Genomic DNA, 26,726 nt, shown 5'->3' with positions numbered 1-26,726 from the left:
GGTAAAGCCAATGTAAGCACTTGCTTGACAAGGTGATTTACAGTCTCTCTTAGAAAGTATTAATGGCTCCTCCTGAATATACAGCTAGAGAGATGAAGTCCTGGGAATGATGTTTTGTGGGAAAATGCTTCCTATGGCAGCCATCATCATGGAAATAAAATTTGATTTTCTTTTTTTCTTTTTGAACAGGAAAGTATTAGATCTTTGGCAAAACGGAGTGTCCACTCCCTTTGGCTTGCTTTCAGTTTTCATTTCTGGTTGAAGGGCCCGTGGAAGTATGTGTACAGTCTCACAAATAATGACAATTAAAGGGGTGAGGGAGAGAAAGTGAGGGGAACAGAAAGAAGGTGCTTGCTGCTGTCATTGCATACTCTTCAATCTCTCGCTCCCGTCTACTCAGCAAGCACTGTGCAGCACAGGGCTCTGTCACCACGGTGCTCTGCCCTTCCTGGCTGTTGTCCCTTTGGTATCGAATCCTGCTTTGCTCTGCAGAGCAGGGGCTCAGGCGCCACAGCCTGCTTGTGCAGGTAATATTTGTCCCATGCTTGAAGCCATGTACCTGTGCCTCTCCACTAGCTCAGCTCTCGTTTTAGCTCTTGCTTGTGGAAGCATTGGCACTGCCCTGCAGCCCAGGTGAACCAAATGCATGGACAGGAAATAGGGCCCTGGTGCTCCACAGCATTCGGATGAAATTTATGGAAAAGTGGGACATTAGGTAAAAGAATTGAAATAGATCCTGTTGCCATGTTTCTTAACAAAAAAAATACCCTCCATAAACTCAGTTCCCTGGTTCAACGTGGCAGTGGAGACTTTGCAAACCTCAACTTGTGTATCTGCCAAAAATAAAGAGGATTTGAGGGATCTTGTCCCATAGGTGAGCTCATTTTTGAATTAATCCAGGATCATAGAGCATAGCTCCACCAATATCCACAGAATTAGGGCATTTCTTCTTCCCTCTGCTTTTAGTTCTTAGCTTGGAGACCTCCGAGCACTAAGTGAAAAAGACTGATGAATACTTTTGCCACATGCTTTTATATTTTCTTTTTACATAGCCAGCCCGCCACGCATGGCCAAAGCTGTTTGTTTAGTATGATACAGTTAGTGTCACATATAAAGTATATGTCCTGAAGGGGATTAGAGGAAACAACAGAGAGAGGAGCTACGACTTCTTTGCAGCCATACAGTTTTCTGAAGTCCCAGATGTGTTGCTGGTGAGGGCTGCTAAGAGACCCTGATGTATCCCTACAGAAGCTCTACTCAAAAAGGGAGGTTCAGAGAAGAGGGGTCTCTAGCTGCCAGATGCCGTTATCTACATTGCATAAAAATCCAACAGTTGTGCTTCTGTGCTATGGTAACTTGGTCCTTTTATACTAAAAAGAAAGTTATCATTTTTATTATTTTTAATTGATGGTATTGCAGTATTGCATCATTTCTTCAAACAATTGTGGAATGATCCGAAATGGAAAAAAACCCAACTCTATTTTGTATCGTCTGCCATGATTAGCACTATACATAGATCTTCCCTGAAATGACTATAACTACAGTAATGAGTAAATAGCTTGATTAATCATAAGCTTATCAGAACACCCTCACAAAAACAGGGGCAAGGGAAGAAAGGACTTAACTTTTTTTTTTTTTTGGTGAATTAAAAGCTATTTATCACTGAATGGATTACTAAAGTTGACAACAGCCAAACCACATGCTCAATTTCCAAATAAGCTCCTACACAGAAGGGCTAGGTAGAAATAAATTACTTTGGCTTGCTGTGGTCAGCCTCTTACATGTGGATCTGTGCAAAAGTGAAGGTTCTAGTTTTGAGGCACTGGGATGTGTTGGAATATGCGCTGGTTCCTGTAGATGTTTTTTCAAGCAGGAGGTACATTGAGGGTGACATCAGGAACTGTACAGGGCTTTCCCTTTACTGAGAACTTGTGAACGTGCATGTAGGGATTGAAGGATTGAGTCCTGAGTATTAAAGATATCCAGGTATGTAACCTGCATTGATTTCCACAGTCTGGGCACTCTGATCGTGGGCCTGAGCTGTGGGGAGAGGCACAAAGTGCAGGCAGCACAGGGAGTGGGACCTCTCTGCTTGCTAACGTGTTTGCCACTTGCTTTCACTCTGATGCTGTGCTGAGTTCTGCAGTGCAGACACCAAAATGCAGATGCTACTATATCAAGTGCAGATGGAGATTACATACGGTAACACAAGGTATTTAGAGGTGAGGGGGTTGTATCTTTGGCAGGTGAGGATTTGTCAGCAAATTTTACAGAAAGGGTTTAAGTTTAAACAAAACTTTAAACTCAAATTCAAGGGCAAAGTACCTTATAGGTCATGGGTGTAAATGCTGCTTGGTGTTGACATGAGCCAGTTATTGTCCAGAATGAATTTTTTTTATCTGCGATGACACAAAAGCTGTGTTGCCTGTGCTTGGAGTTTTACAGGGAAAGTTTTGCCCAGGTCTGTGTAAATCTTTTCCTAATAATTTTTTTCTGGATGCTAAACTAAGTCAGTTATTCTCAAGTGAGCGTTCATCTCTAAGACAATATAAAATCTGTATTTTAACAGCTTGAAGACATGAAAGCATTTTGACCAAGAGATGGTAATTCTGTGGCTGCTGCACGCTCAGAAAAGACTGCTATGGGGAAGGTACCAGAACAACTGTGCTAACCATTGCTGATGTGACACAAATATTCACAGAGCATGATAAACATACTACGAATGTGGATATTGCTCTGTAAAAATGCAAAATGCTCAGAGTATGGTAGTGACAGGAGCTGAAGGAATCTATACAGAAATACATAGTCTCTCATTTCTGCATATATTCACACTACAGGATAAAGTGCAAACATATACAATGGCCTGAAACCATATCAATTGGGGTCAGACCCTCCTCCTGTTATACAAGACAAGTAGCACTCCATTGATGTGTAGGCTGCTTTTTTTTCAGCTTTAAATATTTGCATGGTGATGAGCTGTTCCATGTGAGAAAAAGTAGTTGATGCTGGCCAACAGCAACGTGCTCTGTTCGTGGCTGCCTGCAAGATTTTAAGATGTTACTCATGAGTTCTTATGGAGCGGTGTTAATGTGCAGAGGCATTAAGGGTGACAATGGGCGCTTAGTGCATAATTTCGAGGGCAAAGTTTAAAACAGGGCAACAGCAATACATAAAATTTACTCCTACTCATTTCCAGTATGGTATTTCTAGTGTAAAAAGTTGAAATGGTACTTTGGGTCAAGATGGTGGCTAATCAAATATCAGTAGGCTGTGCTGTGTTCATGGGCTTCAGGGGGGTGGTAGGGGTGGTGGCATTGTCACTCCTAGAGCTTTTCTTTCTATTTTACAGAAGGATCTTGGTATTACAGCCAAGACACATATCCACCATATTTCTGGGATATTAGGCCCTCTTCTGGAGTCTTGAGTGATTCCATTGGTACTGCTATCAATTTTGCTCCTTCAACATAATTTAGGGATTTACTTTAGTTTTAGACTAGTACAACAAGGATCTGCATCCATTTGATGCATGTATAAATGAAAAAGAGTTGGGGGTTTTGCATACAGTTAGTTATTCTGATTTCTGTTGCTGCTTAATTAATGCACTGCTTTAAAAGCAGTTCTGTATAGATGCCCAATAAAAACTTAAACAAAAAATATAACCACCCTTTTACTCTACCTAAAGATGTGTAAGAAAGACACGCCAACAGAAATCAAACCACGCCACTACTCTCCTATATACCAAGGGCTGATCTCACCTATCTCCAACCAAGTATTACAACTGCTGGGGGAAAAATGACAGTTGATGAAATTGTTAAATTACTCCTTTATAAAGTCAATGTAGGCAGCAAGAAAGAGTCGGTTTTCAGGAATTTTTATGTCTATGAAACAATGAAGCAAAGGCAAGTTTTGAAAGAAAAGGAAACAGGGTGACCGATGCTATGGAAGGTTATGGGACAAATATTCCCTGCACAAGTCTAGCAGTTGACAAATGGGACAGGAGGGAAGAGGCAGGAGGATGGTGGCAGACTCTTTGTAAACACATCAGCTTCGGTGATGGCTGTTCAGTGAAGCCTCTTGGCTCCCTCTGTTTGCTTAGTTTAAGATGCTAAAAGTTGTGCAAAATGCAGACCTGATATAAAGAGATGTCATTTTGAGGATGCTTTGGAGCAGGGACTGAAGCTGTATATTTAGTTGGTGTGCACATTTCAAAAGCCTTGGGAGAATGTGATTAAGGGGTCAGCCAAGATTAAAATCAGCTTATTTTCAACAAATTATTTTGCCTTCTAATCAACAAATTAGGTTGGGAGTATGAGATGGAATGTCCCAGGGGCTGTGACATAACTTGTGCAGCAAGGTGTAACCCTTTGCTGTGTCCGCTGTGAACAGTGTCACATATGTATTTGACAATACAAAATCCTTCCCCTTCTCCCAACCCAAAAATACCAGCAAATTGTTGTAGTTGCTGCACAGAGGGGTTGTACCTCTGTGAGGATCTGTCTCCTCCTGTTTACATCAGCAGACTAGAAATGGGAGAGAAAAAGGAAAGATCCTTTCAGACTATTTTCCATCTCGATTCAGCTCATTGTGGAGTGATAGGCTAAGTTCATCATGGGAGAGAAGGGTGCTCCTGGCTACAGCTGCTCTAAATAAGTGAACATATAAGTTTCCAGTAAAAGCATAAGCTAACTTAGCTGTAGTGTTGCTTAAACTGGAACACTTTATCTCTACTATGTTTAGGTGAGTGCTGGATATTGGCACATGCTGGTATTTGCTCTGTGGTGTGTCTTCCCCTCAGCTTCACTGGAAACAGCAAAACAAACTTCCCTGTTGCCCTTAAGGGGAATTACACACGTGGAAAATGATCAGCAGAAGAGGCAGCCAGGGTAGTGTTGTAGAGAGGGCACCTTGACTGTGCCATTTCTCTTCAAGCAATACTCCACAAAAGCGATGAAAGGATGAATAGTCTGTGCTTGGTTCACCAGTTTTAGACCTGGGATGTTTTATATAGTCACTTATTAGCTACCCCAAATGTGACCAGACTTCAAAGGCTCTTCTCAGAGCAAATTAAATTTCTGTTTTCTCTAGTGAGTGAGGCATATAGTTAGTACAATAATATTTTTTGGCTTTCCTCTCTCATGCTAATTTCAGAAGGGAAAAAAGTTACCCTAAACAAGTGTCACCTTTTTACTTGTCCTATAGCCTCACTTTTTTCCTGACTTTTATTTATATTTTTAAAGTCACATAGGCTACTGGCCTGGTTTGACATCCAGATGACAGTGGTTCACAGCTAACTGGAAGTGTGGAAGTTCAGCTGTGGTTTCATGTGGCTCCACTATTGCAGATTTCAATTAAAATGAAGGCTACTGAAATGTATCACCCCTTCAGGTACTAGGCTGACTTACTGGCAGTTTCTGGGGCCATTCCAGACCCCCCTGGACACACTCATGCTTTGCCTCCTTTGCTAGTGTGAGTAAGGGACACACAGTCTCAAGTGGATAGAGGATATACATCAACAAGCTCATTGTTTCTTAATTTATCACCAACAAACAGGCAATTAATGAACCCCAAATACTTCTTTGCTGTATACCTTGGAAATCGTCTCCCCTTTGCAACAGAGCACACCTCGGTTTAAATGATGATGTCGTAAACTCGGCCCACTCTTCCCAGCCATTCCCGCACTGCCTGGCGGACACGGATATCTGTCACGTGGCAGGTCAGCTGGCTGATGCAGGGGAACACCGCTGGCTGCAGGGCTGTGAATGTTTGGTCTGGCAGGGCCTGAATCTGGTTGAGAACTGTCAGCACCATGTTGGTCCATGCCTACAAACAAATTGGATACAAGAAAAGACTCCTTAGAAGACCTTTCTAAATAGATGAGCCCATCAATTGCGGCAGAAAATAAGATATCTGGGGGTTGCAGCCTCATGAGGAGGTCTGAGTAATGCTAGAATCTTCATTTCATGTTCGCTGTGTCTTCCTAATTCACATGCAGTACTCCAAGTCTTTATTGACTTTGTATTGCAGGTATCATGCCCACCCTTTTATTTCATCCTGCAGTGAACAAAGACTTTCAATTTTGATGCTTTCACTGACTTGTTCACTTGGAGATGCAAGCAGCAAGTTTCTGTTTAGCAACAGAGCCCACTATTTCTGCTGTCCAATTAAAGAAACCTTCTTAAATACAAAAGCATTGTGACAAACAGCAGCACATTTTCAAAGGCCCTTAAGTGGGCAAGAGCCCTTAGTAGTAAGCAATGAGTTCATTGTAGGCTGTTAGTAGCACTAAGTGCAGCTTTGGCCCCAGTTGCAGAAGCACTCTTCAAAGCTTGAGCAGTATATGCCCAATTACACATCCACTGATATTCTTTGGCAGGACAGAATCAGGCTTTTATCAGCACAAGCTGCTGAAATATTCAGTCCTCATCATGATGACTTCTTTATGTAATGACAACATTTAATGAAGAGATTATAATCATTATAATAAAAGCAACAGAAAAAATACTTATAGGTATCATTTTAATTATTGCTATTATTATTAGTACTCTACAAATATGTCCTACCTGTATCTGAGCCTCGGCATCCCTAACAGATATATTCAGGGAACTGACTGTGGATCCTGAGCGCGGTCTCTTCTCTTGTCTCAGGATCTCTGGACCAGCACTGAATGAATGCCTCATTTGACCTTGATCTATAAGATGTTGTGGCCGCTGGAGTATGGGTGAGTCTGGCCCTCTTGAACCCAGGAGCTCCCCTTTCTTTTCCACTTTGACCTCTTTGGTGAAGGATGTCATGGCCTGTTGCTGCTTTCGTTTCTTGTATTCTGTCATGAGCTTGGAGATAGTTTTGTCAGTGGCTATGGTATAGATCTTGTTGCCAGCACTCTCCCACCATTCTTTTTTCCTGGTTTGCTCTTTCTTCTCTGGTTTAGGACTTAGGGGTGGGGGTAGTAGCAACATTTCTCCTCGGGGTGTCAGGCTGTCCCCCAGCTGGTCCCTGATTTGACTGCGGTCATCTTCTGATGGTGTGTTCTTCCCAGATTGCCCTCCAGTCGATGGGGTGGAAGTTTCTGAATGAAAGGATGGTAAAATGAAGAAAGGGTCACCTTTGAACACTGGAGGCTCCTCTACATTATTCTCCAGGTCCAGATGCATCTGGATATAGTTGTTGCACAGTTCCATACAGAGCTTATGAAGCCGCTTGATTAGCCATCCCCAGTCTGCATTGCTGACAGGCTGTACACTCAGGGATGGTATTCGAGCCCTCCACTGTCTCTTCTCTTTCCCTCGTGGGGGACTGACCTGGGCAGTTTCTTCAAAAATGTCTTCATCTTCTGAAGAACACTGCTGTGATGAGTCTGTGCTTCTCTCATCATCTTCAAAGAGGATCTTCTTCACTTGTTCTGCAGTGATGTTCTCCTGGTTTGTCAGGATTGCACAAACCAAAGCATGGAAGTAGATGTTGAAGCTCATGGCTGACTGGCGATATAAGTTGGCAGCTCCACTAATGCCAGACACTTTTTTCAGCAAACACTTCAACCCAGGTCTAGTGTCAAACTCTCTGGCTGTTCTGTAGGAGTCCAGCAGTAAGTCAAAGATGACAGCCAGGTTTTGCATGGAGATGTACCTGAGAAAACCAGCCAACTTGTTTTCTGGTACTTGTATTGTCATTTTCTCCTCCATGTTATAAGGGCCTTTCACAAATTCTTCCAGTAAGATGTCATATAAATTCTGGAGCAGTACTTGGTGAGACAGCAAGCTCACCACTATGGTCCTGAAAGGAATACTTGGTAAACCAAGCATGAGAAGGACAAAAATAAAATAAAATTAAAATGGTAGAATGTAGAAGTACAGGAATACTTCATATTTCCGAATCTAACAAGGAAGATGCAAATGGAGGGCCCAATTTTCAGAGCTTTGTTACAAAACAGTGCAGGAAGATAAAGTTTTCTAGAATGGTCTTTCAGCTACTCTTTCAAACACTTTCCTAGGATTGAAGACACTTTGGTTAAGAAAAAATAACTGCCCACAGCAAGCACACTAGTGGCACTTGTGTGGAGGTGGTATTAAAACAAAGCTCTCTTATAATTTTTGTCCTTTGTCTGAAGATGTCTACAATTGAGGGATTAAATACTCTGTGTTTCAATTTAATGGCAGCTGAAGGTACTCTCAATATTTCAGCCTGCTATAACCGAGGAGTTTGTTAACATACAAGCTGTGCAGCACTGACTCTGATCCCTGACTCTAATTTCTATTGTAGTTGCTGAACTTTGGCTAAATTGAAATATCCTTAAGATTTCTCCACCAGCATTTCAGCCAAGCTTAACTTTGCCTTGACAAATCGAGGCCAAAGCTAGTTCACCACTTGGTTTCCATTTCCAGTAATGCCAGGAGTACTTCTTAAAAACAAAACACAAAAAGAGCCAACCAAACGACAAACAAACATCTACAGAAACATCAGCAGTTCAGTGGAGCATGCAAAGAAGCTGAAGTCTTGCTGAAGGCACATTGCACTGTTCGCTCTTAAGACTTCAACTTGAACACTGAGAACCCAGCATGGACATACCTGTTCCTAACCCTGTTTCCCACATGTAATCCTGGGTGATGCTTGGCTGTGCTGCTGTGAGTTGTTCTAGATCTCACTGATTTTTGATTTGCACAGGGAAGCAAGGAATAGCAAATTCCCCCAGCCAGAGTTTCCAGGTAATTGACTAGTAAATAACATTGGGAGGCTTACAGGCCAGGGAGGCTAGGAAGAAGGGGGGTGGGACGAGATTGTTGTTTGGATTTAAAATTAAAAACTCTGGAACCTATCTTTAGGCATTTAAAAACAGGCTTTCCGTAAGATCGCAACGGTGATGTTTTAAATTGGGCTGATGTTCTGGTACACTCGGTAAAACTTGTTTTGATTTAGGGAACTATGAGGGGTCGCATTTTAACTAGCACTGCTGTCTAGTGAGGAAGAGATTTTTCAGTTTGCTTGCAATACTGCAGTTTCAGGTCTAAGTCAAAGTAAATATTCATGTAACATGAGAAGTTCAATTGTGGACCTTTAATTTTTTTTTTTTTCAAAAATTATTCTACTTTCATTAAACAACTTTAAAAGTGTTTTCAAAATACCAAAACAAAAAGTCAGGTTTGAGAATGCAACTCATAAAAAAAAAAGTCAAGAAAAACATGTCTTAACTCTCAAAATTTTGCCTTACGTTAACTGACTTATAAAAGCACACAAATGGTCCTGATTGATTTAAAAAAGAGTCTTGATACTACTGGGACTACTATATGCTTGGCCATGTAGACGCTATGGGTCAAACAGAATTGTGCTTCTAAGGTTAATTTACCTATGTCAATTTACTTACCATGACACAGCTGCCAGTGCTAATAGATCAGTAAAATGTAACAGTCTTATTTTCTGACAGTGCTAAAAATCTTGATGATTAATACACACATTGGAGCTCTGTATGGGGAAGTAGTTTTCCACTGTAAAAATCATTATAAGCTCTGACTCAGAAAAGCTCTTAAGAGCATGTATAAAGTTAAATGGGTGCTTGCATTGATTGCAAGAGACTTATCCTGTTTCAAAAGCAGGATCACAAAGCAGATCTGCTTTTCCTTGTAATAGCCAAAAAGTCTATTGCCAAGGACAGTTTAAAGTACTGCTTAATTCCAAAAGAAAGTAGTACAGAACTATAGGTGAAAGCACACACTACCAAAGCTGGTTAAGGATGGATAGTATTTTCTTATTCTGCCCAAAGTTTCGAACTGAAATATATTATTTTTTAAGAAGAAAGGCTCCCTTACCCCAGCTTCCTGTGAAACGATGCAGCATTAGGAAACAAAAGCAAAAAGGGAGAAGAGAAACCCCACAAAGGTTAAAATAAGACTTTTGAAGGGCCACAGTTACTAGCATGCAAGACTGGCATATCACTGCACTGCTGTAGCAAATAATATGAAAAACAGTGGCACAGTCAACTTTTGAGCCCTGTTTTGGTGAAAAATTAGCATTGCTGGAGTGACATTTGCCTATCAGCATATACACTTTCTGCAGTTGTTTAGACAAAGTGCAGTGTGAGAGCATTGAGAGTTTGTGTTAATTGCAAGCTTGATTTACTTACTTGTTGCAAGACAAGCAAGACCCGCACTACCTTTATGAATGCAGCCTGTTAGATTGCATGGCCTTCTGTGCCATGAGAGGGGAGTCCTCCAGCCTTTTGCTTTGTGTTCATTACAGCAAGAAGAATGATCTGCAAACCTTTGGAAAAAGCAGATATTTTCCCACCATGAAGGAAGGGTTTAGACTGTGATCTCAACCTTTCTTCATCTGCGCAGGGCCCTTAAGGGGCCCTTAAGGTTCTCTTAAGGTGAGGCAACAGAGCACCTGCTCTTGGGGGAAACATCTGCACAGCTGTGTACGAATAAGGAAATCCTGCAGGGTCTTTCTGGCTCCTCATTGCAAGCAATAATTTAGTTTTGAATAAGAATGACTAAAGCAGATTTGGTATCCAGTAAAAGACAATTTCATGCCATGTATTACGTACCTTGCAATACAAACACAAACCCTGAATGCAGAATTCTAATTCTTGGCCCTACTGGTGTTACAGCAGTTGTTTAAACCACTGAGTACAAGCAGAAAGAAACATTCTTTGACAGGATCAGATTGTCATGCAAATGCATGAGTTTCTGAGGTGGTAAAACGAAGAAGGACTTCCACAAAAATAAAGTGCTAAGCAAATATGATGTTGCCTAGATCAACATGTTGACAATTTCACAGCTTTGGATGTGGTCTCTGATTTATACTGCTCCAGTTTATCCATTAAATTTTTCTACCTTCTTAATCCAGTAATACTGAATTTAAAAGACCATTAGTGAAGCAGACATAATTTCTAGGTATTATTACAAACATAGAAGTACTTCCAAAGCTTTCTTCAAACAGATACTTTTAACTCTTCCTCTTAAAGAAAATAATTTATATTGGAAACATTTTCCCAGTTTTTCCTACAAAAATTCTTTCCTTAATTTAATCTGCACTTCCTCTACTTGAAGGTTTTGTGTGACCTTATGTATCCTTTAAGCATTTATAACCTATCAATCTTTACTATCTACTGGAAGTGTTTTCCTTATCTAGCTTTCTGCCTGCTCACCAGTGTAAGACCATGAGAACATTTGGAGAGCAGACAGTATTAAACTATTGTCTCCTGTGTCACAAAACTTAATTTTTATCAGATTGGTGTATTTCTTTTTTTTGGTGAGAGCTATGGAGAGGCATGGGTTGTTGTGCTCTGTTCACATCTCCGCCAGCCTAACAATATTTTTATCTGGCTTTTAATGACACAATATTTTACTGAGAGGATATTTTACCTTCTCTGGGTATGCCCATTTGGTTTCTTATCTGGTGGTAGGTCAATGATGAGCACGCACGACTGGGCATGTTCAAATCCTTCCTTGTTGCTAGGGGTCTTTGGGGAGCACTGAGTCTCCAGCATGAAGACCTAGAAAACAAGAAGTTACATGAAACAATCAGTTTAGCACTTGCACTTGTTTCTTGGGGAGCCTGAGAATAGGATTTCCTGCACTGTGAAAGATCTGTTATGATAACTTATTTTATAGTGATGGAGAGAATGTAAAGTATCCCCCCAGTCAGACCTTACCTGGAACACGCTGCTTTGGTAAAACAGCCTCAGAGCCGTGGGCTGCTTCCAGACACCCAGCAGAGCACAAGGCAAAGGACAGGCATCTTTTTTCTTTGAACTCACGCGGGGCAGAATACCAAACACCAAAACAAGCTTTCTGCTGTCTGTATACTACTATCAGAAAATATAATGTATGGTGGAGACAAGACCTGTTTACATAGTTAGCCTGTAGTACCTAGAAAGGTTGGCTGTTGGATTATTTTCAGCCATGAAGACACAACAGACACCTAACTTGCAATTATTTGGATGGGAAATGAAACAACTCTAAGTTGCTGTAGCTTAGTAGTTGTGTCAAATCCCCCCCTGAGAAGGACTTGGGGAGTGCCACTCATAGCATCTATAAGAGAAGTATAAATGCCACATTCCCTGCTTTCTTGAGTTCTCTGCCTTTAAAACTTACACCTTTTTTTTCTCTTCAAACAGTCTGCCACTGACACATTACTCGTGATCACAAGTCCTGGTCTGTGGGTCTCAGATTTTCAAGCAGCATCGGGGTATGATTAATCAAGTCAGAATTTGACACTAAACATCTGTTGGTTCTTTCAATCCAGATACTTTCCTAGGCTAAAACTGTCGTATGTCATATGTCGTATTTACAGTTTTAAGGTACCTTGCAGGTCATTAGGTTCAGTCTGCTGTATTTCAAGGAACTTGTTTCATATAACCACTTTCATAAAATGATCAATCTCCCTTTAGTCAAAAAGACCCCGAGAAGGTTGTCTCCAAGCTTGCTCTGCTGATTAGGAGCTAGTGGTGAGTTTAAAATAATTTGTTAAATGTCAGCATTATAATGTAGTTCTCAGTAACTCCTCAGCAATATATACCCAGGTATTTATAGAGACAAAATCTCCATTCCTCTTCAAACTCTGCTTTGATAGGTTGAACAAATATTGTTTTTGTTTCATATCACAGTCTCTGTTCCTTTAAAATTCTCATTCTTTAACAGAGCAATTAAAAATGTATATGACATTCTAGGTGAGAATTCATAGTGCCACTACTATTTCCTTTTCTCTACCAGAAACATTTCCATTGATGTATGCTAGAGCTGCCTTTTTTAAAGTTACATTACACAACAGGCTCATCATCAGTCTGCCTCAGGTACCTACAGATCTTCCCCCATGCTAGGCATTCCTAATTCCTACTTACAGGGGGACAGTTTTAAGGTGTGGTTGTGGTTGTTTGTTTTCGGTTTTTTTTGGTGTGGTTGTTTCCCTCCATTTTTATTACTTTTATTTGACTAACAGTAGTATTGATAAAAATGTCAGTCTGGTGATGAGGAAGTCTTTGCCCGTAGGGTTTGTGAGGAAGATATTGGTAGAGATGTACTTTCATAAAGAAAAGCCCCAAGTTTAAAAGGTTCTCTGACTTCCCCCGAAACATCAGTCAGTACCTGTTGTGCCATTGCTCTGATTCTCCAGTATTCAGCTTCAGCACTTGGCGAGAGGGAGGGGGCTGCCACTTTCACTTCACAGGCATCTCCACTAAAGCTTTCAGAACCACTGTGGAAATAGCCCAACAGGTTCTATAGAGAGACACAACATCAGACTTTCACTGTGCGTTAAATGAAGTCAGCGACTGTAGCGTTGTCCAGCCTGTTCATGTTCATACCAGATTCAGAGTGATTTGTCCGATTACCATCAGCCAGTCACCTGCTTTTTAGCATTTGACGTATTTGATGTGAAGGCACTACAACTTCTTATGTAGTCTGGTCTGTGATTGGATTTTTTGTTACAAGAAAGATAGCAGGTTGAGAAATAATCTATGTGGAGCATGCAGCTACAGGATCAAGTAAGCAACTTTGTCTTCTGTCCAGTTTTAGCCACTCCAGAGGAAGAAACAGATCTATAGGTTAAGTTTTCACCTCCTAAACTCTTCTGATTTCATGCTGGCAGGGCAATTTAAACTAAGTCTGGATTATTAGTGACTAGTGCTGTCTGCACATGTTTAGAAAAGCTGATTTAAACCTGCATTGCTGATCCAACACCTTTCATTGTGAGTGAATTGACAAAATAACAAAAGCTACCACATAATCCTTATGCTTCTGCCAAGGAAGCAACCTGCCAAAAGTTACTGAGTCTATAACTGCTGTGATTACATTTTGTCTGTCAGCAAAAAGGCAGTTTACCTTTACTGGCTCCAGAGTGGCAGAGAACGCATCCTGCAAGGCACAACATGCAAGCCTCCACATCTCTTCAGTGAAAACAGGCCCTGCTGTCACTAACACATACCTGCAAGGACACAGGAAAATGTTACCACATTCAAGATGGAACTACACAATTGTTACTTGTAATGGGAGAAGTTTCAAAACAGAACAAAAGGCCTTCTCTGTAGCGAGCTAATGATAACCAGTCTCCTCGGTTGTTACCCTGACCTATTTTTGTAATTATAGTGTAGTTTTGACTTTTTTTTTCCTTTGCTTTTCTTGGTTAAGTAGTCATCTTGCCAGTACAAGAACCACATATTGTGTAAGTATATAATGCAGTGCTTACTTTGATTATGACTCTAATAACCTGACGACTGTGAAAGGTATCAATTACCTCTAAAGACCTGGGAATTCCAACAGAAAGACCCTTAATTATTTTTCCTAAGGGTTAATTATTGACTAACTACATATAAGTAACGCACAAGTGCTTTTTATGGGAAAGATACACATAACAATGTGTAAAATACCAGGTTCTGAAACAGACAAGAAACAGCAAGAAAAGGTTAGTAAGTCTAAAATTCATTATTCAAATAACAAGAGATAGATATATTGTAGTCTTCTTTAGAGATGTCAGCCAACTTAATCAGTTCACAAGTTCTTCAAAGACATAAAGACATGCTTTTTTTTTTTTTAATATACTAAAAGAATGAATAGACTGTGTTACCTGATACAAGAGCAGCCAACTCTGGAAATAATTTCTGTTGGTTCTGCTACACAGGCTACCAGCAACTTGAAAAGATCCTTCAGCATGGTATTGATCATATTTTCATAACCAATATCTATAAGGAAAAGATACAGGCTGGTTTTAACATCATTGCCTTTTCATTATAATTAAACAGTCTTGCTACACTTTGCAAAGCCAAATCTTTTTATGCAGCTATCACTACAGTTAAATTTTGAAACATGCATCACATCAAGCTGAAGTGAGAACAGTCTTTTTGATGTTAACAATATAAAATGTCTGGGCTTAAGTGGTACTGGAGAAATTATGTCAGATCCCATTTTCGAATATTCTAGTTCTTTATGATCAAAGTCTTAGTATATTCTTTTGGAAAGTATACTATAGGCTGTGATGATTTAATTGTGAAGATAGCCCTGCTCTGAGTGGAGGCTGGACTAACTTCCCTAAGTTCCTACAAGTTATTTTTTTCCGTAATTCTGAACCCTCTAAAGAAAAAAAAAAAACCAGAAAATTTCAACCCTCTTCCTCTTATTCTATGCTTCAGTAACCAAAAAAGCAATGAAACCATCTCCCCAAGTAGCTATTAAGTAACATGCCACTGATGACTGTCAGTAGATGTGACAGTGCAATGACATACCTGAGTGTATGAAATTTTGAATGTGCTCCACTACAAGTTCACAGGAAAGGCCAATGGCATGCTTGAAATTAGCAGATGCCACATCCCAGTAAGAATGGTCACCGTGGCTGCGATGGAGCCAAAGAGACATCGCGGGAAGAAGAAGATGTACAACTGCGTAGATGCCAAATCCTGGGCCTTAAAATAAACACAATGATGGTTGTATGTTTTTGCTTACAAAGCCTACGTGCACAGTACATTTCCTAAGTTGTTCCATGCTTGAGGCCAGGAGTGGTGCTAAAGAAAGCAGGTGCTGAAACCTTCTTTGTGTGACAGGAGGGGAAGGCAGTTTCGGATCTAGTGGTGAGGTAGTATATGAACATTTAGTCAGCTGTTTACCTGCTGTCTTTCCCAGCGGGTCTACAGGACTATATAATTTTCTTTTCCTATTTCCTGGACACCAGACAGGTGTTTTCTGTGGCTAAGACAGAGTACTGCACCTTTGTGCAGTAAATGTAAGAGTATGTTCAACATACTCTCACGAGATACCTTTTGTCAACACAGAACAATGCACTAACTGGAACAACAGATCACGCTCTGAGAAAAACCCTTTCTACTTGAGAATGTCTCTGGGCTGCTCTAGCATGAGTTACACAAGTTATCAAGCCTTTTCATTACCAGGTGTCTTTGCAACATCCCTCAGCAATTCAAAGAGCAGATCCAGAGTAGGAGGCTGGTGCTGGCGGGGACAGTTGGATATGGCAGTTGTTAATTCTTCCAGCAGAATAATCCAGACATTGATAAGGCCTACAAATAAGGGAATGAAGATTAAAAGAGTGAGATTCTGCATTGACCACAGGAAGTGACGGAGGCTGGGAAATTAACTAAAGATCATGGGTTCTTGCATGTTCATTCTTTCTGTGTAATAGTTGTGGGCAGTATCAGTTTTTGAAATTATGGTCTCCTTTTACTTCCCTCTTTAATAAAAGTTTGTGTTTTGTCTCATCCTTCCTCTTTCATGTACATCTTGTTCTGGTCTTCTTTCTGAGTTTAGGACTCCCACTGGTCCAGTCTCTTTAACCTTTTTTTTATTTTTTTAATTTTTTAATTTTTTAATGAAACACTTTACACATCTCACTACCATTGCAAATGCTGCCCACAATGGTTTGTAATCATTTCGGCTTACCTAAAAGGTAAGGGACCCTAAGGTGACTAGCCATTGTTTAACTGTCTCTATTTGGTACCTAGAACTGAACACCAATAATGCCTCATGAAGTATCATCAGGCTGCACCTCATGTCATCTCATTGTGTTAGCTCTCAGAAATATATAATGGTTGTATTATTAATATCAGGATAATAAAAATATTATTAATTCAAATATTATATTGTGCCAAGAGAGGGGTTGTATTTTTCTCATATATAAGCTGTATCTTCTAACAAAAAGAAGGTGACGTGACCTGAACTTCCAAGCTCCGTGTGTACTCATGTGTGTGTAGACAATAGGAAGACAGTAAATTATGAAGATTTTCCCTTCCTTTTTGCTTTCAGCAGTTGGCAAAAACGACAGTGAAATGTGGAAGAAGCAGCTGATCCATTCTGCATTTACTACTTTCAATGCACTTACCAGTGTCATCATCAAAGTCAGAAAGGATGCACTCAATACCATCCTCACTGCTGGCTGACTGTTCCTGCACTCTTCGGGGCAAGTTAACCAGCCGGCCACTGAGGAAGATGGGTTTCAAGGGCATTCTATAGATTTTGGCTAACAACTGGAGACAGTGTGGGGAGGGGAGAGAGGGGGGAAAAAAAAAAAGAGAGAAGAAAAAAAAAAAGTAGTAAAGTTTGTAAAACTATCATATACAACACAGGTATGTAAAATAAAATATAAGTTAAGAAAGCAGCATAATGTCAGCATCTGTTCTGTTCACCCAGTAAAAATGTAAATGAAAAACACAACTAGAGGGCAGAAGTCTTCTGCTCATTGACAAGTAAGGGGCAGAGGGGAGAAAGAAAGGGAGAAAAGCAGTTTAAATAACACATTTTTAGGAAGGAAGTGTGCTACCTCCTCATTTGTGAAAGTCAAATGTTGCTACTTACTGATTGCACCTATGACCTAAGATGCTTCATTAGATGTACACAGAATATTTTGGAGTACTGAAGGACTAATTAAGTACTGATAAAAGTACCTGTACAGCTTTATCTCAGAGCTTCATTGCCTGCGTTGTCTGTTACCGAACAAATACAAACTTTGCAGAATTGTACTACAGCTGGGATGCTACCAGTATTGTACCAGGCCTTTCTAAAATAAGCCATGTATTTGCAATATATAGACAGGATCCCTTTTTAGTTATTCTTGTTCTTCTGGCAAGTTAAAAGGTATAACAAGATTAAAATGGCTGCTTTTTTTAAAAAGGAGAAAATATTTCTGCCTCACTGTTGACTGAGGGTTATAAGAATAAGAAAGAGTTATTTGATGCATATAGTGTGTAGACAGAACATATACTAGGTACACACATAGCCATTCACTAAGTTTTTTTATGTGAACCAGATAGCAAGGACAGTTTGACATGTCTGCTGTTTATTACTCTGAGCTGCTTTATTGTTTCCTTCTCCTCTCAGTCTGTGTACTGAATCTGCCCGTTATCTCTGCATTTAGATATTAAGTCCTTTCAGCTATGGTAATATCTTTTGTTATGCATTTGTATTGTACTCAGAAAAAACATGGCCTGGGTCCAACAAAAAGACCTGCAGGTACTACAGAAATACAAACAATGTTATAAAATCAGACAAAAAATGTCCTAATAACTCTGGATATTAATCTGTACTGTGTGCAAGGAGATTACAGGAAACATGCCAGCATTCTAATTGTTAAGAGATTTGCCCTGAGCTTCAGATATGTTTTCATGGTACAGATAAGCTGCTGCTGCATTTTAGAGGGGGTATCCTGTTGCTCTTCTTAAGATCTGAGAATTCTCAGGGATTTTTTTTTTTTGTCCTTCATTCCCAACACACTTTACCGTAACAGTTTAAATAAGAATGAATGTAGGTTTGAATATGTTACTACTAGGTTTTGAACATTCACATTTTCCCACATGCTCCTTGGGTCTGAGTGTTTTTATCTTCTCGGTTTTCCCACCATTAGCTGGCTTAGAAGGTATGAGATTCCTTCAGACTCCCACTCTCCACCTGGCAGTGCAGGTTATTACCATCAGGCTTACCGCAGATTTTCTTGTGTTCAGGCAAACCATCTAACCATGATGCCAAGCCTGGAGGTTAGAACCGTTTCCTAGGCCAGGTTAGTACCTGTGTAAGATTGTCCATCGTACCTGAGAACATCTCCTGAGGTAATCAAGCGCGGGAAGGCACAAGTCTGTAGATGCAGATCCTGATCCTGGCACACAGTCACCCATCTCCTTACAATCTACTTCCCCTGGGAACAGGAAAGGCAGCATCGGGAAGGACGGAAGAAACAAACAAAGCATTAGTTTTCATTTTTTCATTCAGTTGTGCCTAATGTCTGAAGAGAATCCAGGAAACATCCTTCGTTTGATCTTATTATGTGACAACCAGATGATTCTCATGCAAACAAAATGGTAATATTTTACATGAATAAATGCTTTAATAAATACATGCCTATTTACTAATGCTTTAGGAGAATCTTTGGGAGTTCTTATAATCATACCTTATAGTCATTTGTCATATTGACTCCACTTTTTTCTATGGATGTATTAATTCCTTGCTCATATTGACCCTTTGTTCAATTTATTCACTGACTTTTTCTATTCATTTGCACCTCAGTGCCCTGGAAAATAATTCTACCACAAGTTCTTCCTTTAAGTTCATTTATTCCTTAAATACAGCATTAAATATTTTCTGGTATAATATTTCCTTCTGCTGTCTAATTCAGGTGTCAAGGTCTCACAGTGTCAACTATATGATATCCTTGCGCTCCAGTGTCTCAGTATCGCAGGTATTACTGTCTCTGTGGTATCAGCAGACTCCTACTTGCAGGTCAGCTTCACTACGTGTATTAAATAAGCAGATCAGTTCCAAGGCACGCTGTTGCAGAGCTCCTCCCTGCTTGACTCTATTCACACCAGCATCTTTCCTGTCTGCACAGACTGCTTTCCTCCCCTCTCAGCCGATGTTCTGCCCACCCTAGAAGACTTCATTCGTAACAATTTCTCCAGTTCAGCCAAACACTTCCCATTCAGTGTCAAATCTGAAGCTTTACTAAATGCTTGTATACATTAACATTTTATTGCCTTAAAAGTTATTTCTCTCCTAAAACCCACAAGATAAATATGAAATCCTTTTATTAAATCCTACTTTATTCTCCTTTTAATACATTTATTTACTTTTTCTATGCCCTTAAGTATTATCTCCATAAGGTATTTAAGTCTTGTCTACTATTAGGATCAGCCAAGTCAGACAACGAAGTTTGCATCCTTTAGTTTTTTGTTAGAATGCATATAAACAGTAGTGTATTTACCATTGCTCATGGCTGAAGTAACCCAAGTCCTACTACCTTTAATACAAAAAAATATATTGCTTTTTGACATGTAACCATAAAGGCAACAAATTTATCTCATGGAAGTAAGGAACCTAAAGAAATGCAAGACAGGCTTTTAAGATCTCCAGAAGGAATGAGTTCCCTCTACTGGTGCTGGAAATGCAAGTTTGTTTCTCTTTTGTAGTAATAATTACAATTCTGGTCTGTCATCACAAGCTGAATTCTGGCCCCATTGAAATCGATGGGGTGAAATAGCTTAACAAGATGAGAATAACATTGAAGACTAGATCTGCTGCAGTTAGGTGATCATTTAAATCAAAAGGAGTCACTTACAGACCTAGATATCTCTATGAATTAATATACATATAAAACCATCCCATTTTACCACTCGCTAGAAGTTTTGCGATTTACATAAGGAAAAAAAAAAAAATCATTGCCACAGTTCAATGAAAAGTGTCAAGATCTAATGATCAAGGCAAACCAGGGAACGTGAACACGGGGGCAAAATGACCCAAGCCCATCTGCCTTTGTTCTGAAGTTGGGTAAAGCACCACCATTACTTTGCTGGGCCACCTTGACTTGACACACCTGGTCTCCGCTGCCCTCAGTAACAGAACAAAAAAACGTAAGAATGGGGACAGTGTTGTTATTTGTAAGGCTTGTGATCTCACTGCAGGTTCAGCAGGTTTTCAGCACAGCATACGCTAAACTACTGCTGCTGAGGTGAGCAGGGGTAGAAAGGAGCCATGTGTCTTCGACTGCTGAGTATAAAAACGTACCCCATTCTGCTGCAGACAATCCATGCTGGCACAATGCCAGGCCATTTCTACAATAGTCTGTGCAAGGTGGCTTTTTTTTTTGGTTGGTTTTCATTCTGGACTTGATTTCTACACTGTGTCTCTCTTCCCTATCATACTATGTATTACATAACTGAATTATCCTCTTCTGCAAGATCAAATTTTGAATATCATGACTTAACAGGATAAAAGAAAAATAAAAATATTTACCCAGTCCTTTGACAAACTTCATAAGGCACATAATATAACTGGTGGCAGCATTAGCAAAGACTTGGATGCTGTCTGTATTTAGAAATGCTTCAAAGACGTCAAACACTGGAGCCTGGCGTTTCCCTGGGGAAATAACAAGATGAGAACTCTTTCCCATCCCCCATAAAAGTGATTTTCCAATTGTTTTTCAATAATTTAACTGAATCTGTAGAATCTCTTCCGTTCTGGGCAGAGGGAGAAATGATATTTGAAGTAAAACCTTCTTTTGCTCATGAGGCAACTGGTATAGCCCTTCATAGCAAGTAACAGAGACATCTTCATTTGCCTGATCTGTGAAAAATATCAGCTTATGCCTGCCCAAATGCTAAGGGCAGGTTTGAGCTCTTGAACTCAGCTCAGTAGCTAACAGTTCTGTTTTGTGGAGATTTCTGGTTTAGTACTTGATAACTACCAAGATGAGATCAGTCACTTGGAAAAGTATTCAGTCTATACAGTGGCAAAATATCCCTGCTTTTCCTAAGTAGATTATCAGTCTTCAAAAGCTGTATACACTTGCATTTTGCCATTGATCATAACAGATCTGAAAGACAGAATTTAGAAGGAAAATCATATCCCTTACACATGACTTGTAACACTTAAAAATGCCTTCTAATGGGGCAAAAGAACAGATTAAAGTGATTTTCCTATATTACTCATACAAGCAACCGTTGGGAGAGATACAGAATCATTCTTAGGGCAAACATGGTTCGTAATGGTGCTAGCAATTTGAAACCTTGTGATTAAGTACCTGGACAAGCACTTGCCTAGATTATCACACTAACTTACCCTCATGTATAAGAGCAATGTATTTCATATCGTAAGAAAGACACTTCGCATAAGATGTGGTGGCTGCAAAGACTATACTTTCCTTTCTCTAGCAGGACAGTGACAAGGGCCCAGCCAAGGTCAGTACTCCTGCACTACTGTTTCGCTCAAGAATATTCAAAACATTTATTTTTAATTCTACTCATCTGCCAGAATCTAACAGATAAAAAGTCAGAAAAATACCTCTGCTCTCTCTCCCACCACAACTAATAAAGCAGATACTTCAGTACAGTTCTGGAGTGTTGCAGTGCCACTGTTAAGTGCCACCATTCAGGTAGGACACTTTAATATATTGAGTCAGTTGTTGTGGCACCAAGGAATAACACAGGGAAACAAAAGCAGATATGAAACAGTCAGTTCAGTAAGTCCTTACCCATAGAGTATTCTCCTACGAGGTACTCTTTAACTTCGGACTTGCTGCTGCTGTGCACTGTTTCCAGAGCACTGAACAGGGGTCTCCATCCTGACTGGATCTGGGTAGAACACATTTCCACCAATTCTCCTATAGAGGTGACCACCTGCAGACCATGTAGGAGAGGTTAAAAGAAAAAACAAAATACCAGAACTGATACATAGATAGAACTTCAGAAGAAATGAGGATGGCTTTAAACACATTCCTAGATTTCACTATGTCAGTCTGGAGTAATTTATTACTAATTTTTTTTTTTTTAAGATAATAAAAAGTTTTATTTAATTGCTTTAAAGCCATGTGTACTGTCTCCATGCTCTGCCACAATGCTGGCTTATGTAGGCAGATCCCTCCTGATTCCTTGAAGATGATGAAGGACACACTGGAAATGCTCTCAAGTGGAGCAAGTGCACTCTGGAGACCATCCTTCTTATGGGCATGGTAGTCAGATACAGACACCCTGATCAAGACTGACTTGCCTGGTCTTGGACATCCTCATCACACAGCTCTAGCTGCATGATACGCTCAAAGGGGCGGAAAAGCGCCTCATTAAAGTGAAAATGAGAAGGCTCATTCCAGTCCGTCAGCACTTCAGTGAGGATGTCATGGATGAAGGAGACAGCCTTCCGAGACACATGTCTCTCCTTATGACAAGCAGCCTGCAGGGAAAGGAGGAGTATTACAGTTGGTCCAAGCAAAAAATTTGCTATTAGCAAAACATTTTTAAGGGAGGTAGGCACTTCATGCTGCTTAACCCTAAAACCAGCTTCACTGTTAACAAGACTAGGGACCGTACTGCCATGAAAATGGGAGAGTACTGCCATGGAAATGGGTGACTGAGATTCCGAGCTGCTTGGAGTCTCACAGATACATGAAGGTCTGCTGTCGATTCAAAAAGCACAGAGCTAAAAATAAATAAGTTAAGCCCACAGAACAGAGCTCATGTGAAATGTCTTTTGTTTCTACTGTGTGACCATTCTTCCCTTAAAAAATGTAGTTTGTGCATATATTGACCATACCTATCTATGCATGACCCAATATCACTTTTTATTTGGCTATTTATGGAGCTTAAAGTGAGAAGTTCTCATCACTTTTGGAGGAGCTATTAAAAAATTAAACACTAAGAAATCTGGATATGAAGTTACTATGGATATGAGTAACTATGCAGGTTATGCTAAATTCTGTCCTTTCCCTGATATTGCTCTTTCCCAGTAATGCCCTTGTCTGCACTGAAGTCAACAAAAAAGACTGAGCAGCACTGCATTCTAAAAACATGGAAGGTACTTGAGTTTAAACTGGCTTGGGATCTCAAAAGACTTAAAAGTGTTCAAAACATGAAAAGTATTTAAAGTCATATCAGATTGGTAGGCAAAGGTGAGACACTAGTTTTCCACATAACGGGCTATTAGGAAAGGAGAAGGAAAGGAAAATATGTCACCATCTTCCCAGTTGAGCTGGTTTTATGTGGGAAAAGGAAGCCTGCATCCTTTAATGGGAAGACTTGTAAGGATGCAGACCTTTACTTAGCAAATAGGTAGATGGTGGAGTTACTTGTAACCTCTTAGGGTGGCTTCATTTTTTTCACCACGGACACACAGGAAGTATCATATTGCAAAAATCGAACACACTGTCCCTGGGCCTGTCCATTTCAGTTATTTAAAAGTGCACTCCTCAATGCCAGTATCACAATATATGAAACAGCATATACAATACCCCAACACAAGTATAACCAGAATTGACAACTTTGAGGGTTGATATGCGTTTTAAGAGCTACCAAGCCTTCTCCAGCTGTTTCAGCTTTGCCATTTCTTGCACACACTCTCATTTTCTCCCTCGCTCCTACCTCTACAAGGTGAGGTGCCACCAGGCTCCAGCAGCGCATGACGTGGAGCAATGGGCGAGATTTACTCCTTACAATTCTGAGCATGGCATCACCAAGTCTGAACAAGTGAAGTGCACTTCTCCTGTCCTGAGTAGATTTTACTTCACCTACAAGGAAGTATCAGAAAATAAATTGAATCTAAGCAACAGCAGCTCCTTCATCTCTAGATGTCTAAATTGGAATATAAATCAAGGTAGAAGTATTAAGTCAGGGGGAGCGGGGTGGTGGAGGAAAAAAAAAGGAAAAAAAAAAGAGAGAAAAATCAATGTAAAACACGGCCTGTGTCTGTGCAGGGAAAAAAGAACAGGAGATTGACCCAAGTTTTAAGAACAACTTATTAAACACATTTTATTTTGATTTAAGTGATTTTTTTTTTTCTGAAACATTTTAAAGACAAAGGCTTGGAAAAGTTAAGCAAGTAGTTAAAAAATTGGTAACAAGACTCAAAATAATAGTTGCAAAAACCTTTGGTGACATCTACAGGAAAGAATAAAAACTGCAATTTATGTAGTTTTAGTTTGTCCTTCTGTATTTATCAAGCAAAGCATGTGAAACAAAGACTGTGAGAAAATACTTCTCTGTTCCCCAGCCAGTAATATGTGTTATTTTGTATTGAAAGGGATTAATCTTCCACTGCTCTTACAACATTTAGAAAGACATTAATTCTCTCATCCAAAATATGCTGGTTCTTTTATCTCTAATGAAAGATGTAAACAGGGAGCACATCACTTTTAATATTAAAAAAAGCATTTAATTGCTCTATCCTAATTTTAGTTTCGTTATTACTAACTATTGTTGATTGCCTACTAAATACATAACAGGGTCACTATTTATTAAAAATAAAGTGATGAATGTTGAGGCCTGGAGACAAGCAAGAGCAAAAACCAAACAACTCGAAGTATCACATTGAGAAAATGACAACACTTCAGGGAGAGAGGAAACTGATTATATTGGAGATATATACCAGATAAAATCCACGTCTGCCATGGGACAGAACAAATCCCATATGACTAATGGCACTGTAAAATTCAAGCAAATTATCTCCCTTTGGGTCCAGTCCACCAATTGAGACAGTGGTGGAAATGACAATTTACAGGCTTTTGTTTGTATGTTCTCCACTCTGCTGGGGAAGAGCAAGCACGACAAATCCCACTGCATTAATCAACATTCTTCAGTTGTGTGGTTTGTTTGCTATCACCTATTTTCTGAACATTTCGGAGGTTATCCCACTGTCAAATGTCTAACCTAAATCCACTGTCTTATGTCTACATTCACTCAAGTTTTCTTACTGGATTTGGCTCCAAAAATAGGGCTGTGATTAGATGTCTGTGGATAATTAACAACCCCAAAGTCCAAAGCACAAATCAGTGTCCTCCGAAGTGTTTCATAGCAGGTGTGGATGTAGTGCCTGCCAAAAAAAGCACTCACCTTTTCTAAAGACTTTGAATTACTCCTACAGAAAGATCTCATTACACTAAATCAGAAAAATTTAAACCGTAAGAATACAAAGCAAGTCCTGTAAGCAGTACAGGTGTATATGAAACACAGAAGCCTGTAAGGGATCTGCAGGCAATTTACCTGGCATTGCAAGAGAGTAATCAACTGTATCTGTGACTGAATGGAAAAGCTGGGCCTGAGAAGCCTTCTTGAGCTGGTAAAGGAAGCCTGCCAGTGCCATCAGGTTTAGCTTGTCAGCAGCATCTTCAAAGAGCCTGTGAGTAAAAGAACAGAATCTAATTGAAAAATTCATGAGATGTAGACTTAAATGTGTATGTAAGAGCAAATCTCTTATCTCTACATGGCTGCTATGTGTTGCCTCTGGTGACACACCGGTTTACTGAGGGCTTTTTCATTTATACAGTGCTACAGAAAGACTTCGATCTAGAAGCTTTATTGATTGGAGGGTGGGAAAGTAGAGTGCTGTAGGACCAGCCAGTACCCTTCCAAGATTTAACTGTGGTACTAAAATAAAAAGCCACTTTTTCAAGGAATCAATGCTTTCCCATTAAGGTATCTTAATAGTATAAGAAGTTCATGAAGCAGTAATAAAAAAAATAATCCTCACAACACGTATCATCATAGCTTCACTGAATTGAGAGTTACACCAGTTTGCTCCATCTGAAGCTATAAATCCTTCAATGAAAAACAAATTAATTCAGGTCTTAAACCTAAAGTCGCTGTACCTGAATTCCTATTTAGGAATCTAAACACGAGACGTTATCTTCAGCTGCAATGAGCTCTGAAGATTTAAGAGTTAAAATCAATACCCTTAAAGCAGTAAATTTATGCTTACATAGGAGATGAGCTCCAGAGAGATCACAGTGAGACTTCACAGGGTGCAGCCACAAGTTGACACAAATATGATTTTCTGACATTGCTCTCCATGAAAACCTTACTATAGCCCTGGGAAACTGGGGATTGAGTCCTAATAACATCCATATTGAAGTAAGAGTGTGGAAATCAAACCTGCATTGTTAAAATTACAGTACTGCTATTCTCTCATTCTTGGAACCAAGTTGTATTGTGAGTTTCCTGAATAAAAGGTACTTTCCATGCACAGAGTCTAATTCTTATGAGTAGAGCAAGTTTGCATTACTTTTTCTTCTGCATTTACAAAAAACGGCCTTCTATTAGCAGAGATCAAGAATGCAAAATATCAGCTGGAGAGAAAAAAGTATTAAAAGCATGCAAACCCAGAAAATATTCAACTCTGGCCTGGGCTGCTGAAAGAATAGCAGAAAAACTGAAGAAGTCTCTGACATATCAGTCTGCAGACTGTGTTGTAGGGACATGTAACCTAACCGTTCTGTGACCATGCGTGGTGGCCCTTCCTCCTTTGGACACCTTGGGGCAGGCTGACAAG

General features: G+C 39.8%; 1 protein-coding gene across 1 annotated transcript in view; it reads right to left on the bottom strand.

Annotated features, from left to right (window-relative positions):
* Positions 1-5,628: 5,628 nt before the first annotated feature.
* Positions 5,629-26,726, bottom strand: part of ARFGEF3 (ARFGEF family member 3) — a gene marked incomplete at both ends in the record, with an annotated part of 83,879 nt that continues 62,781 nt past the window's right edge. Inside the window, 15 exons of the mRNA XM_080342427.1 lie at positions 5,629-5,820; positions 6,561-7,782; positions 11,355-11,485; positions 13,077-13,208; positions 13,812-13,914; positions 14,554-14,668; positions 15,209-15,385; positions 15,866-15,994; positions 16,813-16,957; positions 18,515-18,618; positions 20,709-20,831; positions 21,946-22,090; positions 22,461-22,640; positions 23,825-23,970; positions 25,442-25,575. Coding sequence (XP_080198553.1) covers positions 5,629-5,820; positions 6,561-7,782; positions 11,355-11,485; positions 13,077-13,208; positions 13,812-13,914; positions 14,554-14,668; positions 15,209-15,385; positions 15,866-15,994; positions 16,813-16,957; positions 18,515-18,618; positions 20,709-20,831; positions 21,946-22,090; positions 22,461-22,640; positions 23,825-23,970; positions 25,442-25,575 — 3,178 coding nt within the window. The remainder of the gene's footprint in view (positions 5,821-6,560; positions 7,783-11,354; positions 11,486-13,076; positions 13,209-13,811; positions 13,915-14,553; positions 14,669-15,208; positions 15,386-15,865; positions 15,995-16,812; positions 16,958-18,514; positions 18,619-20,708; positions 20,832-21,945; positions 22,091-22,460; positions 22,641-23,824; positions 23,971-25,441; positions 25,576-26,726) is intronic.

The sequence above is a fragment of the Nesoenas mayeri genome (genome assembly GCF_963082525.1).
Source record: "Nesoenas mayeri genome assembly, chromosome: 3".
Taxonomy (NCBI): Eukaryota; Metazoa; Chordata; class Aves; order Columbiformes; family Columbidae; genus Nesoenas; species Nesoenas mayeri.
Note: the sequence above shows the minus strand (reverse complement) of the source record. Positions and strands in the feature narration are given on the sequence as shown.